This window comes from Pogoniulus pusillus, chromosome 3, assembly GCF_015220805.1.
Source record: "Pogoniulus pusillus isolate bPogPus1 chromosome 3, bPogPus1.pri, whole genome shotgun sequence".
Lineage (NCBI taxonomy): Eukaryota > Metazoa > Chordata > Aves > Piciformes > Lybiidae > Pogoniulus > Pogoniulus pusillus.
In genome coordinates this window covers 19856251-19874842 of record NC_087266.1, presented here as the reverse complement: position 1 = coordinate 19874842, position 18592 = coordinate 19856251, and the positions used below count along the sequence as shown (strand labels likewise).

At 40.7% G+C, this 18592-nt stretch overlaps 1 protein-coding gene and 1 non-coding gene across 3 annotated transcripts in view; both read left to right on the top strand.

Moving 5' to 3' along the window:
- The window catches only part of MICU2 (mitochondrial calcium uptake 2), a 171934-nt gene extending 158102 nt beyond the window's left edge, over window positions 1–13832 (top strand). For both annotated transcript variants that reach the window (XM_064171832.1, XM_064171823.1), the window contains 4 exons: window positions 4633–4804; window positions 5089–5197; window positions 10313–10470; window positions 10753–13832. In XM_064171832.1, coding sequence (XP_064027902.1) covers window positions 4633–4804; window positions 5089–5197; window positions 10313–10470; window positions 10753–10857 — 544 coding nt within the window. In that variant the 3' untranslated portion in view covers window positions 10858–13832. The remainder of the gene's footprint in view (window positions 1–4632; window positions 4805–5088; window positions 5198–10312; window positions 10471–10752) is intronic.
- Window positions 13833–15977: 2145 nt separating this feature from the next.
- LOC135174062 (U6 spliceosomal RNA) lies at window positions 15978–16085 on the top strand. Its single transcript, XR_010301706.1, has one exon. It is a non-coding gene; the product is annotated as a U6 spliceosomal RNA (small nuclear RNA).
- Window positions 16086–18592: the final 2507 nt, after the last annotated feature.

The window sequence follows — 18592 nt, the reverse complement described above, 5'->3', positions numbered from 1 at the left end:
CTTTAGCTTGAAGGTCACAAATTGTATAATCATACACAAAACATGTAGTTTGCCCTGTTTCTATCCTTCAGTGTTTTGAATTGCATGAAACATGTTTCTTTTGAAACCTTTCATTTGAGCTGCACACTCAGCCAGTGCTGACATTTGTGTGGTGCTCTCCTGTGTGTGTGCAAATGCCTGGATGCAGAGCCTCTTCCAGGTAGCATTGTCAGCCAAAAGTGCTTTTTACAAAACATGATGATAGCTTGTACATTTTCAGTGACTTTCATCTAGGAGTTTGAAAGCACTTCACAGAAGTTGATTATGATTGCTTCCTATTTGCTGTTGTGCCTACACTTGCATTCATGTGTGTGTGTGTATATAGAGCCCTAATACATGCAGCGATTGCATCTCATGCAACCAGGATCAAACAGTGAGGAAGCAGAGATGGAAACAAAATCTGTTTTCATGATTGTGTATTCCTATCATAAGTGAATCTGAATAGTGATGTTGAGAAGAGTCTGTTTCATCCTTTTCTATATGCTTATCAAAGGAATAGCTTGGTTAGTTTCTACAGAATGCTTATAGAAGAAAGTGAGTAGTTTTGTTTGGTTTCCTTTGGACAGTAAATCAAAGAGAGTTGTGCCTATAATTCTGAAAATTGTGAGATCGATTAGCTGTCTCACCCCCTGCAAAACTGAATTTACAAGCATAGACCTAAATGTTCCCTAAAGGTTAATGGCCAAGCCCTTGATTTGTTATCTATATTCTGCTTTGAAAGTCAGATTGCAAAAAGGCAACCTTGCAGCTGGTTTGTGACAGTCTTTGGTGCAGAAAGGGTTTTATCAAGTCTTCAAAAGGACCAAATAGGAGCTGAAGCAGAGTACAATACCAGGGTGGTATAACCACCACTGTCTTTGTTGTTAACTTTCTTTCCTATAAATCAGTGCAACAAAAACTGTTCAGTTCTGGTTTAGAGTGTTAAAGCTCTCCACAGACTTTCAGTTCAGATCAAGAGGTACAGGAAAGAAAACTAAACATAATGTTTCTTTTTGTGTTTCATTCTACTACTTCGTGTGCTGTCCAAAACACAATGCTAGTGCTTCGTTGCAAAGTCTCAGACTGGAGAGGGAATAGCTGCATTCCTGAGGTCGCTCCACTTTTATTTTCACTTCTACAAAAGCTGAGTTGCCAAAAAGTCTTGAGTGACTCCCTCTTGCTATATTGGAGCACATTACAAAATGAGGGATAAATTCTGATAAGGTTTCTGGATGCTATCATAACATGATAACAGATTTGGCCATTGGCCTTCAATGTGGGTGTTTCAGAGTGTGTGGATAAAACAGACTATCTTAAACAAAGCACTGTCAGTTCCCAGCCTTTTCCCCACCTTATAAATGTATTCTTTGCCTTTCCTTTTTGTTATTTGGAAACTTGGGTTGCTTTTTCTTTCAAGTTACTATAGGAAAGGATTATTCCCAGTGTAATTATTTCTGAATTGTAGAGCCTGTTCCTGTAGCTGAATTCTGACTCCCTTCAAAGTCCCCACCCAAGCTCCCACTGACTTTGGGAGAGCAAGAATTCCATTCCTATACTTGATTTTGCTAATAGCAGATTTTCCTAATCTGGAGAGTATTTTGAGGAATTTCCAACTGAAATTCATTTCACCACAACTCAGAAGAATACAAAAGCCAAGTATCCCTAGTGGTGTCTTGACATTTAAGTATCAAGTTTTACTTCCTAACCAGAAAGTTATTTTAAATAACTTTTAATAACTTTCTCTTAAAAAAAAAACTCATTAGGATTTTTAACTCTCACACATGGGAATAAGAGTGACCTAGAATGCTGATGTGATGATTCATAGTGCTTTAATTTTTGTAATATAGCAGACTAGCACATATAAATTTTAAATTTCACATTTCAGTTGCTGCTCCAAGCCACGTTTGGTAGGCAGGAAATCTCCTCACTCTGGCTTGCCAGGAGCAAGCCTACAAATTGAAGTGAAATATCCGTTAATTTTTTTGTATCTAAATATGGATTCCCCATTCCTCTTCCTAGTAGTGCAGTGAGATGCACGACTTATGCACCACAGTGTCACAGAGAAACTGGAGACAGAAAAAACTCAGGTAGTGGAAAACCCTCAGTGGGGCTAGGGAAATAAAATGCTTCATTTTCTCTCCAAAAATAAGAGGATACAGAAGCAAGAACACAAAAAAAAAGTGCCACAGCCAAACCCTTCACTTTCTTCTTTGGTTTTGCTGCACCTTTCAGCTGGCTGATGTGTTCAGCTAGGTGAGCCACTCACTCCTCCTTCAGTATGTTGAAATGCTTGGTCTGTCAGCTGTCCTGCCTTTATTGTGTATGGCTAGAAGGCAGGTCAGTGTGAGGGTTCTGCTTAAGGCAATGCAGTCTTTAAAAAAGGGAAGGCTATGTAGTTGGTCATTACCTGTGGCTACTAACCAGTAAAGCAAATGACTGAGAGTTAGCTGCCCAAGGTAAGTAACTCGTACTTTCAATAACAGACCTTAGGACTGTCACAGAATGCACCCACTTTTCATAGATTAAAAGCCAAGAAAATAAAACCCATGGTGCTTTGTGCCCCTACACCCATGCTTTGGGCCTGTTTCTCTAAGTGACCTCATTTTCAGCAGCTTCTCCCATAGACCAGATATTACATGGGTTGGAAACAACAGCCAAAGATGCAATTACTGTTCCACATGGGCTTTGCTGTGACTTCCAACCAAACACAAGATACACAACCCAGATACCATCTGATCTTTGCCTTTGATGGCCACTGCCAAAATGCAGCCAACCTGCCCTAGTCAGTCTCACAGGACTGACTCAGGGCCTGGTCTACATCCCTGGTCTATGCTGTCCTCTTCCCCCCTCTGCATCTTGACCTCCCTTTCCTAGGTCTGGAGAGATTCTTGCAAGTCATGCATCAGGACTGCTTCTGCTGGTCAGTCTGCCTGGCATGTGCTGGTTGCTGGGCTGGCCACAGACAGCAATCACTTTGTGAGTCACAAGGGTGCTAGAAGCTGCATCTGAAACCTAAAGAGTGGTTTGCAGCTGTGTGAGTAAGCTCTAGGTGGTCAAAGGACCTCCCCTTCACACTGGTGGCATAAACAGATCCTTTAATGTTTCATCCCTTTGAGAGAAGAAAAGTTGAGGGACTTGAGAGTTCTTAAGGTGCACTGTAGAGGAATATACCTCAGTGGTTGACTATTCTATGAGAGCCTTGTAACCTCCTTTATTAGACTAGAAAATTGTCCATATAAAATATGAGAGCATATGGTACCCCTCCTCAGTAGTACCTTAATAAAACTAGCCTGAAACTTCAAATCACCTCCTCTACCAGGCTTTCATTTACCTTCATCTCCTGAGCTATGAAGCATTTGTTAGCCCTTTATTTGCATGTGCAGCTCCAATTATTAAAGGGGAAAAAAAAGCTTATGCTGCAACAGCAGTCTTCATCTAACCCCTTGTAGACTTCACAGAGCTTTGAGCTGCTAATTGTCCAAGCAATCTCATTAAAGAACTAAAGATAGATGTGCAGACTAAAATAATGCCATAATTTCAGGGGGAAGAATTCAAACCCATTGAGGCTATGCAGACCAGATGAGCAAATGAGCCTCTTCTGATACAGGCTACATAGACTTTTAGCTGTCCTCTTCTCCAGCTAATTGCTTTGTCCCAATATAGGAGTATTTCATTCTCTTCTGTCAGTGGTTTTAGCGACTCAATAAAGCAGGGTTCTTTCAAAGTGCTAAAGGGATTCTGGCAAGCATCACTGTGTTTTTAGACTATTTATATTTTTAATTGTCACTTGGGTTTGGATTGCCTCATTTCTGAAAGGGAAATTAGCAAATGGTTCACACAGGATTACTTCATCAAAATCAATATTAGCTAGAAGAAATTATAATGGCTACATAGACCAAACTTGGGAAACTCAAATCTGTGACTCTCCTTGCATTTCTAGCTCTGTACCTGCAGGTTGTTACTTGCTTCTCCTGATGCTTTCTTTTTCTTTTATTCTTAGATGAATGAGAATCTCCTAAAAACCTTGATTTTCACCCCATCCTTTTTCTTACCTTCCCAAACACCTGCAACATCATTTTCAGTGTTCTTCCAAACTTTGTACATGTCCATTGTAATCCTCTTTATCCTCTAGTGAGGAAGTGATTTGCCATACCTGTAGGTGCCTTTTCCTTTCACCTTTGTGATTATTAAGGTCTCATCTTTCTAGGCACTTTTTAACCTCATATTAATATGAAGTTTCATAAATCATGTCTCAAGCCTTTAGTTACCCTGTTCTTTTGCACTCATTCATTATAATACTGCCTCACCAAGGATTTTATCTCATTATCTGAACTTTTAAACTTTACTAAAAACTAGATGCCAAGGGTATCTGTAAATTATTTTAGCAGCAGCCAACTATGCAGCCTTAGAGAGCACCCTACTGGTGTCATTATTGAAATGCAGCCGTGGAAACAAATCTGCATGAACTGGTTAAATTGAACTGGTGACATTTTAAACAATGACGTTGATAATACTTGTGATTAAGAGTTAGTGTCTACTGCATCTGGTAGCTAAAGTAGTAGCAGTGATAGTGATGCATGTATCAGCTGTTGGATAATATGTGTTTATGCTTAGGTTCATGGAAAATCTGCAAACAGAAGTCCAAGAAATGGAATTCATAAGGTTTTCAAAGGGTTTGAATGTCATGAGAAAAGAAGACTTTGCAGAATGGTTACTGTACTTCACTGATGAAGAGAACAATGAAATTTACTGGCAGAACGTGAAAGATAGAATTAAGGCAGGAGAGGTTGGTACAAAATCATGCTTGGCTTTGCTTCCTTGTTCCTGTGTACAGGTTTTCATTTGAGTATGAATATCTAATATTGCAATTAGTTTCCAAGTGAGTTATTGCAGTTCTTAAACTTTATGCAAATAAGAACAATTATAATTTGCCAACTGAGAAATACAAATAGTGACAATGAATAGAGAATCACATCTAAACACTAGGTCTCACCAGACTGAGTGAAATAGATTTACTGGGGTTTGAATGCATTGTTCATTAACTATCATTTCAATTCTGTGATATTCTAGAATATCAGTTTGGAAGAATTCAAGACTTTTTGCAAGTTTACAAATAACCTGGAAGACTTTTCTATTGCCATGCAGATGTTTACTGTAGCTAATCTTCCTGTTAAAAGAGGTAAGTGCTGCACATCTTCCATATGTGAGGGGTTTTTTGGTGTGATTTTTTTGTTTGTGTTTTTTTTTTCATAAAATATGCATTTTTGTTATGCAATTAATGTAAATAAGTTATCCTAAAGTGGCACTGTGAAATCCAAAAGTAGTATACTGCTCTTTATCCTGAATTAATTTATTTAATGAGAAAATAATACTATGAAGTTCACAAGACATTCTGATTTGTAAGTTCTAGTGTTCTGTCATATGCTGGAGCACACATAGCAGACTAAACCATAGTATCATAAAAGAGGTTCTGTTGGAAGGGACCTTTAAAGATCATGTAGTCCAACCCCTCTGCCAAATAGAGGGAAATTTTTCACTGGATCAGATTGCTGAGAGCCCCATCTATCACTGGTTTGAACACTTCCAGTGATGGGTGTCACATGCCATCTAGCCAAGGTGATGGTTCCATTATTGGTGTTCTCAGGAACAGAATTAAGACTCAAAATGGAGTGGAACATTTTGTCCAAAGTCGGTGGCCTCTCCCCTTTTATCTGGCTGTCTTATATTCATATATCCATGTCCTTCTGAGAGCCACTTCGCATATTCCCAGGAACAGTTTTGCTTAACCTCACTCACCACCTGATGGTGCTGTGCATGCTTAGTACCATCACTGGTAGGTCTCCGCTGGTCTTCAGGCATCTCCAAGCCACTCTGTCTCCCAGGGATTAGACCTGATTTCTGCAAATTAGCTCCACATTCAGAAAACAGGAAGCTTCTAGTCCCATGGTTAGGTTTGCATTAGAAAACAGAAACCTTCCCAACTTGCAGTTCCGTTGAAATTCGCTCCATGGACATGGTGGTGTTGTCAGATGGTGATTTTACGTGCAGCAACTTGAGACAAAATGCAGAACCGGTCTCACAGTGGGGCATCCACAACTTCTCTGGGCAACCTGTTTCAGTGTCCCACCACCCTCATCACAAAAGAAGTTTCTTATTTATGTCTAGTTCAAATCTGCTTTCAGTTTCAAACCATTTTGTTTTGTTTCATCCTATCACTACAGTCTTTAGTAAAAGGTCTCTCTCCATTTTCCTTGTGGTTCTCCATTATGTATTGAAAGGCTGCTATAAGGTCTTCCTGGAGAACTCTGTTCTGTAGGCTAAACAACCTCTGCTCTCTCTTCCTGTTCTTATAGTAGGGGTGCACCAGCCCCTTGACCATCCTCATGGCCCTCCTCTGGACCTGCTCAAGCAGAGCCAGACACAGTACTCTGGGTGGTGTCTCATGAGAGCAGAGCAGAGGGACTAAATGCAGAATCACCTCCCTTGACCTGCTAGTCACACATGTCTTGATGCAGCCCAGGATACAAGTGGGCTGCAAGAGCACGTTGCTGGCTCATACTCAATTTTTCATCTACCAGTAACCCCAAGTCCCTCTCCACAGGACTATTTTCAGTCCAATGTAAATTCTAGATTAGGAAGAACCTATTGAAACACTGCATGCTTTAACAGCAATTCATGACAACAAAGCATTTTCCTCACAGTGAAGTTGGTTTTCTGAGGAAACTAAACTACAGGAATTTTACAGAGGCATCTTGTTATGGCTTTTTTAATTCTCCATGCTGCCTTTTCCATGTGGTTATGTAGTGTTTTGCCATCATGACTGTGAAAAACAATGTTGTGAAGTGAGTTTAAAAATAAAGATTTGGAAGATGAGAGTTATTGGTAGAAATAGGAACAATGCAACAACAAATGTTTGTTGTTATAATCCTGAGTTTGTTACCTGTTTTACTTGAAGAACAGCTCACAGAAGTTACTTGAATGTAGCAACATGAAAACTTGCTAAGGAAATTTGATAAGACATCAGATTTGTTGAAAGAAATATTGGATGAGCTCGTGTGAAAAAATATGAGGAAAATGTGAGAACAGGAAGAGAATTCACAGTATCACAGTATCACAGTATCACCAAGGTTGGAAGAGACCTCACAGATCATCAAGTCCAACCCTTTACCACAGTGCCCAAGGCTAGACCATGGCACCAAGTGCCACATCCAACCTTGCCTTGAACTGCCCCAGGGACGACGACTCCACCACCTCCCCAGGCAGCCCATTCCAGTGCCCAATGACTCTCTCAGTGAAGAACTTTCTCCTCACCTCGAGCCGAAATTTCCCCTGGCGCAGCCTGAGGCTGTGTCCTCTTGTTCTGGAGCTGGCCACCTGAGAGAAGAGAGCAACCTCCTCCTGGCCACAACCACCCTTCAGGTAGTTGTAGACAGCAATAAGGTCACCCCTGAGCCTCCTCTTCTCCAGGCTAAACAACCCCAGCTCCCTAAGCCTCTCCTCGTAGGGCTTGTGCTCGAGGCCTCTCACCAGCCTCGTCGCCCTTCTCTGGACACGCTCAAGCATCTCAATGTCCTTCCTAAACTGGGGGGCCCAGAACTGAACGCAGTACTCGAGGTGTGGTCTGACCAGTGCAGAGTACAGGGACAGAATGACCTCCCTGCTCCTGCTGACCACACCACTCCTGATGCAGGCCAGGATGCCACTGGCTCTCTTGGCCACCTGGGCACACTGCTGGCTCATGTTCAGGCGGGTATCAATCAGTACCCCCAGATCCCTCTCTGTCTGGCTGCTCTCCAGCCACTCCGACCCCAGCCTGTATCTCTGCATGGGGTTGTTGTGGCCAAAGTGCAGCACCCTGCACTTGGAGCTATTGAACCCCATCCCATTGGCCTCTGCCCATCTGTACAGGCGGTCAAGGTCCCGCTGCAGAGCCCTTCTGCCCTCCAGCTCAGTCACATCTTCCCCCAGCTTAGTGTCATCTGCAAACTTGCTGATGACTGACTCGATGCCCTCATCCAGATCATCTATGAAGATGTTAAAGAGGATGGGGCCCAGCACTGATCCCTGAGGGACACCACTAGTGACTGGCCAATTCAGTGTGGATTGGGTTTGAACCAAAGAAGGCAAAAACTGGAAGGAGTTGCAACTTTCATCATGAGTTAGTCCAGCCTTCAGGAAGAGTTTTATTAACACAGCCTCTCTGGATGGCTGCTGTAGTGCTTAACCACTCTCATTCTGAAGACTTTACTGCAACTTGAATGATGGTGTCTTACCTCCAAGCACCTTTAAGAAAAGTGCTCTCTTCTCCATAACCCCCTTTAGACAGTTGACATCTGCAGCAAGATTCCTCACCTTACACTTATGTTCTTCCCAGCTCCCTCTGCTTCTTCTCTTTCACCACATGCTCCAGTTCTCAGCTGGTTCATGATCCTCCTTGGCCTGTTTTGACAGCACCATTCTTCTGTAGGGAAAGATATTTCATTTGCAGAAGATGAATAAAGAGTGGAAAGGAAAGATGATGAATCAATGGTGAAATTATAGTCATAAGTGAGATACGAGAGTTTCACTCACTCCTCTATTACGTATCTGCTTTCTAAGTGGCAAAGGATGATGAGGCCAACAGTGGGTATTGACTCTGGTTAACGTTTCCTTATAAAAACTCATTCCTAACCAACAGATAGTTGTGACTGTTTAGGCACTGAGCCATACTGTGATCAAAAACAGTCAGTAACTCATGAATGTTACATGTATATATGTTGAATTCTTTCTTGATTCTCAGTAAGTTCTCTGTCTTGCTGTTTGCATGTGTGTACATGTGTGTATTCACACACATAGGAATATTTATCTGAAAATAAGTCTCTTAGTCCTTCCTTTTATTCTAGACTTATTTTTCTTCTAAGTTAGCAGCTCATCATTTCTCTCTGATAAGGTAGCCCTTCTTGGTTTGAAGATTATTGTGCTTTACCATTTTAGATGATCTCCTTCACATTCTGTTCCAAAAAGTGCAGTGTCATCTCTGGGTTTGTGTTTAGCTTCAAGAGCCGAAACAGTTATCATTTTTTTAAAGACAAAACTAAGACTCTGCTATGAGCAGCTTGTATTTCATGTCCTTTGCAAATCTGAGTGTATCCTTTTACAGAAGAATTTTCAACTAAATTGTATTTAAACCAACTGAAAATTAATGGACTGCATCTATACAGGAATTGTTCAAAGAGGCAAAGATGAGAGCTGAGGAGTGCTTTTTCCTCTAGCAAGCTTCAGAACTAACCGTATTTATAGCACTATTTATAAACAACACTTATTTATGAAAGCACAACCATGTTATTACTATATTTATGACTTAGTTGGACAACTTGCTGTAATAATCCACAATACTGCTATTCTTTGATAACCTCCAGCCTCCTCTTGAAATTCACACTTCAGTGATGCCTTAAAAAATGCATCCAATTCACAATGTGTTGTGATTGTGCTTGCTATAAGGCACAATAATCATTTTGTTCTTACCGTCTCCTGTTTTGCAGCAACCTCATACATTTCCTTGTCTTCCTTTACACCACAAGACCATAAGTGGGGATAGTAGGTTTCTATGATTCTATACGCTGATACGTATGGTACTGTAAAGAGAGAAGGCCAAAAAGCTGAAGAGGACAGTAGAACTCTAGAGACATATGACAGATTTTTCTATCATAATTCCTCACAAACTCTTCAATTGTTATTTAAGAGAAGGTAGCCTAGTTCTTTAAAAAGCTGACCTACAGGTATATAAAGCCATGTGCTGTAAACAGTGCATCTATTATTTGGTAGTCTGTTTCTATAGGGTTGCCAAGGGAATTTTTAGTGAATATGAGGTGGAGCTTAATGTGAAATTCTGTTTCTTGAAGAGAAGAGATTTTTTGGCAAATGAATTAGCATGACACTGGTTCAAGATAAAATGCCAGGGTATTTTATGAGACAGTGAGGCAAATGCTTATCATCTATATAAGCAGCTATCAGCCAAAAGTATATAACTTTTCAGCGTGCAGCCATTCCTAGCAAAAATTACCACTCTTACTGTTGCATGAGAAGTAGGTGTTTCAAAAGTTTATCAATTAATAAAAAGTGTTATGAAAGATGAAGCAAGCTCAAGAACACATGAATCAAGGCCTCCTAATAGTTTACTAGTTCACACATCCCAAATTCTCCGTTAGGAAACCCATGAGAGATTGTAAATTGTACAGAATACTGAGTTTTATGTGCTTTCACATTTCTTTGCAAGTTCCCAGCCGTTTGTGATGTAATATGATATCTTTCCTAGCTGAGTTCAAGAGAGCAGTGAAGGTGGCAACAGGACAAGAGCTCTCGGATAATGTTTTGGATACCATCTTCAAGATTTTTGATCTAGATGGAGATGACTGCCTCAGCCATGGCGAGTTTCTTGGAGTCCTGAGGAACCGCATTCATCGAGGCTTGAGGGTAACAAGATGACATCATTGGTTTTAAATTCCACAAATGATTGCTGCATCTATCTTGTTAATGCTTGTAGAAATACAGGTAGAGGTGGTGAATAGAAGGCAGTTATAGTTTAAACTGAGTGATCCTTACTGCTTATTAATCTGGGCAGAGTGTTGCTACCAAGAACTTGATGCAATGCATGTGAACTATGGAGGCAGCAGCACTGCCTTGCATTTAATTACACAGTCTGTGAAAAGAGTCTTTTGGGGGTAAATGCTAAACATACTTTAATTTTGTTAACAGGTACCACAACAGCAAGGCATTCAAGGCTACTGGAAGTGTGTGAAAAGAGAAAGCATTAAAGGAGCCAAAGAAGTGTGGAAGCAAACTGGGAAAAGTCCTTTTTAAAGCAGTCCATTGTTCTTTTGCTGTAAATGTTGTTATGTAGGGGAGTTTGTCTGTCCTGTTTACATAATAGCCAGATTAAAAATACTCTTTTTTCCCCCCCCACTATTCTTTAACCCAGTTTCTAATGCAATTATTTTATATTGTTCTAGTGCAATGAATTTGGTTTACAGAACTGTTAGCACTCTTGACCTCCATATAGAAATACTCTTGTTGTAGGGAACAGTGTTATTTATTCCTCCATGAAGCCTGACTCTGTGATGTAGCATACAGGACATGCAGGATTTAATAGTGGCAGGAACATCACAGCAATGTCATCTTCTGTCAGAAGAGTGTTCATCATCTCAGCTAGCCACTAACAGCAGTTCTTTCTCTGGCAAGGACAGAGGTCCAAAAGGTGAAATCACTTGCACAATCCATGCAAATTAAGTTACCTTAAACCAAAAAGGAAAATTCACATAGTTTGTGCCTTTTTTTACTGTGAACTGCTTGTGTGCTAGTTCCTGGTGGATCATACTACCAGATCCTGCCTGGCTGGCTGTGTTGTCTACCTTCATGATGATAATATTAAACTGGAAATAGAAGACTGTTGATGCAGGCTTTAAAATGTGTACATTGAATGTGCATTGAATCTTTCAGACTTCTTCAGTTGTATAAATGAAAAGCAAAAATCTTTGTTTTAACATAACTATTTTACTTTAATTGTGTTGCAGAAAGTGAATGTATAAAAAATAGTTGCTTTATCTTACTAAAGCTTGTGACAAGGAATGCTACAGTATCTCAGGAATTCAAGGTTAGAATAAGCAAGTGTTGGGGGAATAGGAAGTCAAATATAAAAACAGATACAAAAAGAACAGAAGGCAAAGTTAAAGCTATCTTAAAGAGCAAAACACAGAACAGATCAAAATTAAAATTTAGCAATTATAGGTGAACATTTTTTTAGCTGTAACATGGTGTGCATCTCTGTATACACATTTTTTCTTTCTTAAAATCTTAGGACCCAGTAGTCCCAGATCCAGATCAGTCTTTCCAGTTGGCTGCTATTTATAGCAGATAAACCTAGCTGTAAAGCTCTCAAGATTCTTCCTTCTACCCCTCTTAGCTGTCTGATTTCTCTTGTCTGGGGTTAAAGCTTGACCTTTCAAAACAGGTTTGTGATAATAGACTCAAAAGATGGTTAGGGAAATGTCTCAAGAAAAACAACCCAAAAAATCTCACTATTCTGTGAGGAAGTGTTTATCCCTTTCCACTGTGACACTACCTCTGTTATCTCAACCTGTTGCAATTTCTTCAGGGTTTGGTGGGAGGAGTCATGAGGAGAACCTTCCATGACAGAGGTCAGAGCAGCCTTCTCTGAGAAGAGGGACACGAGAGACTGCATTAAGAAACCATAAAGATTCCACGTAAGGAGCACGGAGATTACAGAGAATGTATTTGGTATGTATTTGGTATGTTGGTAGCCATCAGCCAGGCTTGTGCTGAGGAGGAATCCTACTGCATGAGCCTTGGCATGGTGATCTCTCCTAAGGAAATGGAATGAGAAGCAAACAAATCAGCTCCTCTCTCCACAACCTTCATTTGTACTTTAAATTGTATTAAAGAGAAAATATTTGTATTCTTGTCATCCATGGACATGCACCAAGAGTCACCCACCAGAATAAGAGCATACCTGTGTGGGTGTCCTGAGGTCATCCAGAAGATCTGGCACTAGTGACCACCAAGAATCACTTCTCCCCCAGACAACAACCCAAATTAAATACAACACAGTGAATGCCTCAGCCTCTCTGCCTCAAACTGAAGTCATGCACTGCCCTGTGGGCAACAAGAAATTAGGTAGCTGGTTTACTTTGTGCATTTGGAAGTTGCTCGCTTCTACTGATGGAAGCTGTGACTGAGTTAGCTGATGGGAGCAAAGGTGAGGCAGCAGGACTGGCATCAAAGCACCACAGCCAGCTTCATGCCACCAAATAATTTAAGATAGGACACAACTGAGCAGAGCACTTCTGTGTCAGAAAAGCATTGTGTGTTCACACAAAGTGCACTTAGTTCCAGCACTGGCTTTAATGCAAGGCTGCCTCTTACTTGTGTGGCAAATATTTTGGCAAATAATTTTTACTTTGGAGTGGAGATAATTCTTTAACACTTTTATTATGTGTGGTTTTAATAGGTTCATGATGTTCTTTATTGCTTGTGTGAGTTCATTTGTTTACTAATTTCTGGCTTCCTACAAGATGTTCAGTTTTCTTTTGGAAATCATTTAGTTTTAGTGTATCTGGAAATTTAGCTCCTCATTGCTCCTTTGTATCTGGGTTTGTGCAATCAGCAGTCTCTCCTTTTGGCAGCAAGTTACTAAAAATAGGATATCACGTTTTCTTGAAAAAGCTTTGGTGTCAAGTTCAGAGGAAAAAGAGAACAGATATGCTTATTTTAAAATTAACTTTGCATCTGTAGTAAAAAATATAATGTCTTAAAAATTAAATTATTGATTAGGAGTTAAAATAGAGTTATGAAACATTTTCAGAAGAAGTTATCCTGAAAATACAACCAGGAAGAAGCTCCTTTGGAGACCAGGAAAGACATGTCCATCAGGCTTGAAGAATAAGACTCTGTGATTCATTTGGAGTCTATTTTTCTGTTAACTAAAGGGCTCTACAAGACAGTCTTAAAATAATTTCTCATATTTAGTAACTTAGATTGAAAGAGCTGTTCGCATGTGTTCAAATGGACCCTGTCTTTTAAATACTCCATCATTTAGCATTAGCTGGTTTTGTTTCTTTTAGTAACCATATGGTATTTGCAACCTGCCTGTCAGCATTACTCAACACAGTTTAGTTAAAAAGGTATCCCAGTTGCCAATCTAACAATTAAACTTAACATTTATGGCTTCTTTTTTTTTTTTTTTTTTTTTTTTTGCTGTTAGAAACTCTGAACAGAAGTATATAGCAAAACTAAATAAATCTCTTTTTTTTAATGTCCAACATTGTGTCTCAGTGTTATGTGGAAGAAAGACAAATACATTGCACGTTGCAGAATTCTCAAAAATTAATTCAGTATATTTAAAAAGGATAAACAAGGGTGAGCATTTGCAGCATTTTAGTTGTATCTCTCAGTTTGTTTAGTTTAAGATAATTGTTTAAGACCATTTATTCTTCACTTCTAAAAGCAAAGCAAAAATGCAGTGTGACATACTAGAACTAAGAGAAACTCACTGGTTATTTCTACAAATTCGTTTTGGTGTCCCAGTTTCTACAAGCAAAACTCCCTCTGGAGTCAAACCAGGTCAGTAGCTTCTAACAAAATATGCAGACATGAGGAGTGCATATTTTGAGTGTAAGAACTAAAAAAGTTATCACAACATTATATGGCTATGTCAAAAGCAAGGCTCTGATTTGCTCCATCTCCTCCAGTGTATTGTCTCCTTTCAGGGTTCAGATTGTGCCTGGAAATGTGCCAGGTATCTTAAGCCTCTGTGGACTTGTGTGCTGAGCCAGGTTTTATTGAGTGTTCATTCCTAATTTCAAGCTTGCAGAGGAGAATATGTAAGAGTTTTATAATGGTAGGAATTTTCTTTTGTCTCTGGACTCCAGGGTGTCTCAGAGCTCATGAAATTTTGAGTGGAGATATCAGACCACATCTTGTCTCTGAATTGTTTACAGATTACACTTAAGTTATCTAGAAAGCAGAGATGAGAGAATAAGATAAACCAGCCAGACCGTGGATGGTGGTTTCACAGCACTTCACAAGTCCAGTGTATATAACAAAAAATGATCTCTGCCCAGTAAAGGACTAGAGTGGGAACAAACCCATGTGTTTAGAGGAGTTATTTTTAAATGTATGGTCAATATGCCTGAACTGACTTATGGTTGAATAAATGTACATCAGAATTTAAAAATAGTTTTATTCTTGTGCAAGGGTTCTCATGGGACAGTGCAAGCATATCTCATGCCTTCCAATCTAATCTTTCCTATAAAACAGCCACAGCTGGGTCAGAGAACAGTTGCAATACTGAAAAAAATATGTTTCAGTCCCTCTAACAGAAAATTCACATCCATGTGATGTTGTGGACATTATTAGTGCAATCCAAAATGACTGGACAGCAGCTTCTGTAATGCAGCCAGTCACAAAGGTAATCATGAAGATGAAAGCAGTAAATGTAGGCAGAAGCTGTTAGTCCCCAGTCAACCGCAGAAGCTCCTTCTAAAGAAACTGAAAATGTCTCTCAACAAGAAGTGGAAAGATGTGTTCAGGACAGGAAATGTGAGAGGGTTGAGCATGCACAAAATTAATCATCAAACAAGAGCATGTCTCATCACTCTCCTGCTATCTGAAGCTTTCCTGCTGGCTTTGTTGATTAAACAATTCCTTGTTGGTTCAGTAACATAAAAATTATGCAACATATGTGGAGACAGATTTCCCACGAGGCTGGTATTGGCTTAGTCAATAACGTTTTCAGTACATTAACTGAAGTGCCCTAGCACAGATCTCTGCTCGCCATCATCTGGAGCTGCACTGCTGCTCCTGTACACCAGCCTCCACAGGGAAGCTGCCGAACAGTGCTTTTCGAAGGAGCACTTCACATCCTGTGTTTTTCCACACCCAGTGAGATGCTTGGCCTTTCCTCTTCTGCCCCTGGTTGAGAGTGGTCTGCCTTTCCACACTGATCGGGTGGTGGAAGTTAACACAGAAGGCTGTGGGAGCACGGGTGCCACACCTTGCAAAATGCAGGGCTTATGTTAGCAGTGAATGCAGAGAAACATGCGGGGGTTTCTCCTGTGATTTCAGACACTAGCTAGCTGCTCTGAAATGTCCTCTGGAGGACTTGGCCTTTCTCCATAAAGGCACAAAGATGATGAGCTTCACCGGACTGCACTTTGTGAATGTCACCTTTCTTCATAGTGTTTAATGGCCTCTGAATTTGGACGTGTTTTATTAAACTGATGTGCTATTTTACATGACAGCTGGAAACTGTTGGAGAGGAGACACGTTAAAGCTTTTATGAATTTGGACCTAAAGAAAGTAGATTGTAAAATCAGAACCATCCAGTGAGCAATTTCACGGAGAAAGGAAGTACTACAGGGGTGTTGTATTGCAACACTGTACAGCTCGAGTCCACTGCCTTAGGGGAACTGTGACAGCTTCAGCAGTACATATACTAAAATTGAATATAGAGAAGATTAGCATGGGCCCTGCACAAGGATAACATGTAAATTCGTGAAGTGTTCCATATTTTAGCAGCCAGGCAGAAAGGGACCTGGGGGTACTGGTAGAAAGTAGGCTGAAGATGAGCCAGCAGTGTGCTCAGGTGGTCAAGAGAGCCAATGGCATCCTGGCCTGGATCAGGAACAGTGTGGCCAGTAGGACAAGGGAGGTTATTCTACCCCTGTACTCAGCACTGGTCAGGCCACATTTTCAGTACTGTGTCCAGTTCTCAGCCCTTCAGTTCAAGAGAGATGTTGAGGAATGTGTCCAGAGTAGGGCAACAAAGCTGGTGAGGGGCCATGGAGCTCAGGGGTGACCTCATTGCTGTCTACAACTACCTGAAGGGAGGCTGTAGCCAGGTGGGGGTTGGTCTCTTCTCTCTTACGCTTTTAAGACAAAAGTGTCCACTTGCCATTTTATATTGGGTGCAAAAAACCCAGCCAACTACTAGTCCAATTCCCAGCACAGGCTTCCACGTGAGTCAGTACACATGTAGAGAAAGGCACCTTTTGCTGCTCCCCTTTCAAGCCTGACAGGGGGGGAAAGCAGTTTTTTGCACCTTCTCCCTCTTCAAACACCCAGAGACAGGCAGGGGAGAAGGGAGGAATTTGGAGTTTTCTACAACAACTATTAGAATGATTGAACATATCTAAAAACATTGTGTGCATCTCTTAAATAATACACAGAAGGTAATTCCTAGAGCCATGGTAGCTGGACAGGCAATGTGTTCATTGCTGAAAAGGGAGGATACCAAAATATGATGCTTTGCCACAAATCTGCAGAAAATAATATTTTAAAGGAAAATGAGACTATTTAATGATGGGTCCTAAAGTTAAAAATTGCCAAACTTCTTTTAAATGCTATTAAAAGAAGTAATGTGATTTAGGAGACATGAATATTGTTGAACAAAAGGATACTGGGAGAGCAAGGAATAAATCAATATGGCTAAAATCAAATTGTTCCACTTGCTGTTTGAGCAGAAGCACATCTTCACATCTATAAATGTGGCCTAATGCAAACAAGGGCAACTAACCCTTCATAGATGCTGTGTACAAGATTACATGATCTGTACTATCATGTAAGGAGCAAATACCTACACAATTTCAGGTGGCTTTATGTATATATCAGAAACATGATGCCTCCAAAAAAAATAATTTGTTCGATATCACTAGAGGCAAATAATAAGATTCCTAATTAGATGAATTACTGTTTTACATCAGTTTCCATCTAAGAGGCTGTTGGGATGCTTCTGCCTGGAGATTGCATGTTTGTGGAGTTTAAGATGAGATACTCTAAGAAGCAAAAAAAAAAACAGAAGTAAAATGTAGATGAAATTGTGATGGATGGTGATGCCTAAATAGCATGGAAAGAAATTATGAAAAAAAAATGACTATTTGCAGTGTCTTGCTCTAAGAGACTTTTCTTAAAAGCATAGTAAATGTTGGTAAATCAGGATGATAATTTACAGTGCAGAAAATGTTGCCACCTGTTCATGCCAACCTGCACAAACTATTTATTGCAAATAGACCAACGAGTATTTGGAAGATTGTGCAATAGACCTTAACTGGTGCTGAGTCTGCAAAGAGAAATACTGCACTTATTTCATGCAGCTATTTCTGTGGCTGCAGTAGGTAGGCAGCCAGAAATGAAGGTGTGGGACACCTTTCTTTTCTTTGCTACTTCACAGTCATGAAATCAAATGCAATAAGCTGAGCAGCCATTTCCACGGCCTGGTGCAGTCAGTTGCTGTTCTGTTTCCCAAAATCTTCTCCAAGTATCGTTACTTGTCCCTTGCCACATCTGAAGCAGACGAGTTCACATGGCAGTGTGGTCATTTGAAGCCAAACAGGCTCTTGGTGATTTCTGGCAGAATCATAGAATCAGTCAGGGTTGGAAGGGACCACAAGGATCATCTAGTTCCAAGCCCCCTGCCATGGGCAGGGACACCTCACACTGGATCAGGCTGTTTAGAGCCTCATCCAGCCTGGCCTTAAACACTTCCAGGGACAGGGCTTCTACCATCTCCCTGGGCAACTCATTCCAGGGTCTCACCATCCTCATGGTGAAGAACTTCTTCCTAACATCCAATCTGAATCTACCCATTTCTAGCTTTGTTCTAGTCCTATCACTACCTGACATCCTAAAAAGTCCCTCCCCATCTTTCTTGTAGGCCCTCTTAAGATACTGAAAGGTCACAATAAGGTCACCTCAGAGCCTTCTCCTCTCCAGACTGAACAGCCCCAACTCTCAGTCTCTCCTCATATAAGAGGTGCTCCAGCCGTCTGATCATCCTCGTGGCCCTTCTCTGGACACACTCCAGCACATCCATATCCCTCTTGTAATAAAGTCTCCAGAACTGGGTGAGTATTCCAGGTGGGGTCTCACCAGTGTGGAGGGGGAGGATCGCTTCCCTCGACCTGCAGACCACACTTCTCTTGATGCAGCCCAGGATCTGGTTGGCTTTCTGAGCTGCAAGAGCACACTGCTGGCTCCTGTTGAGCTTCTCGTCCACCAGCACCCCCAAGTCCCTCTCCACAGG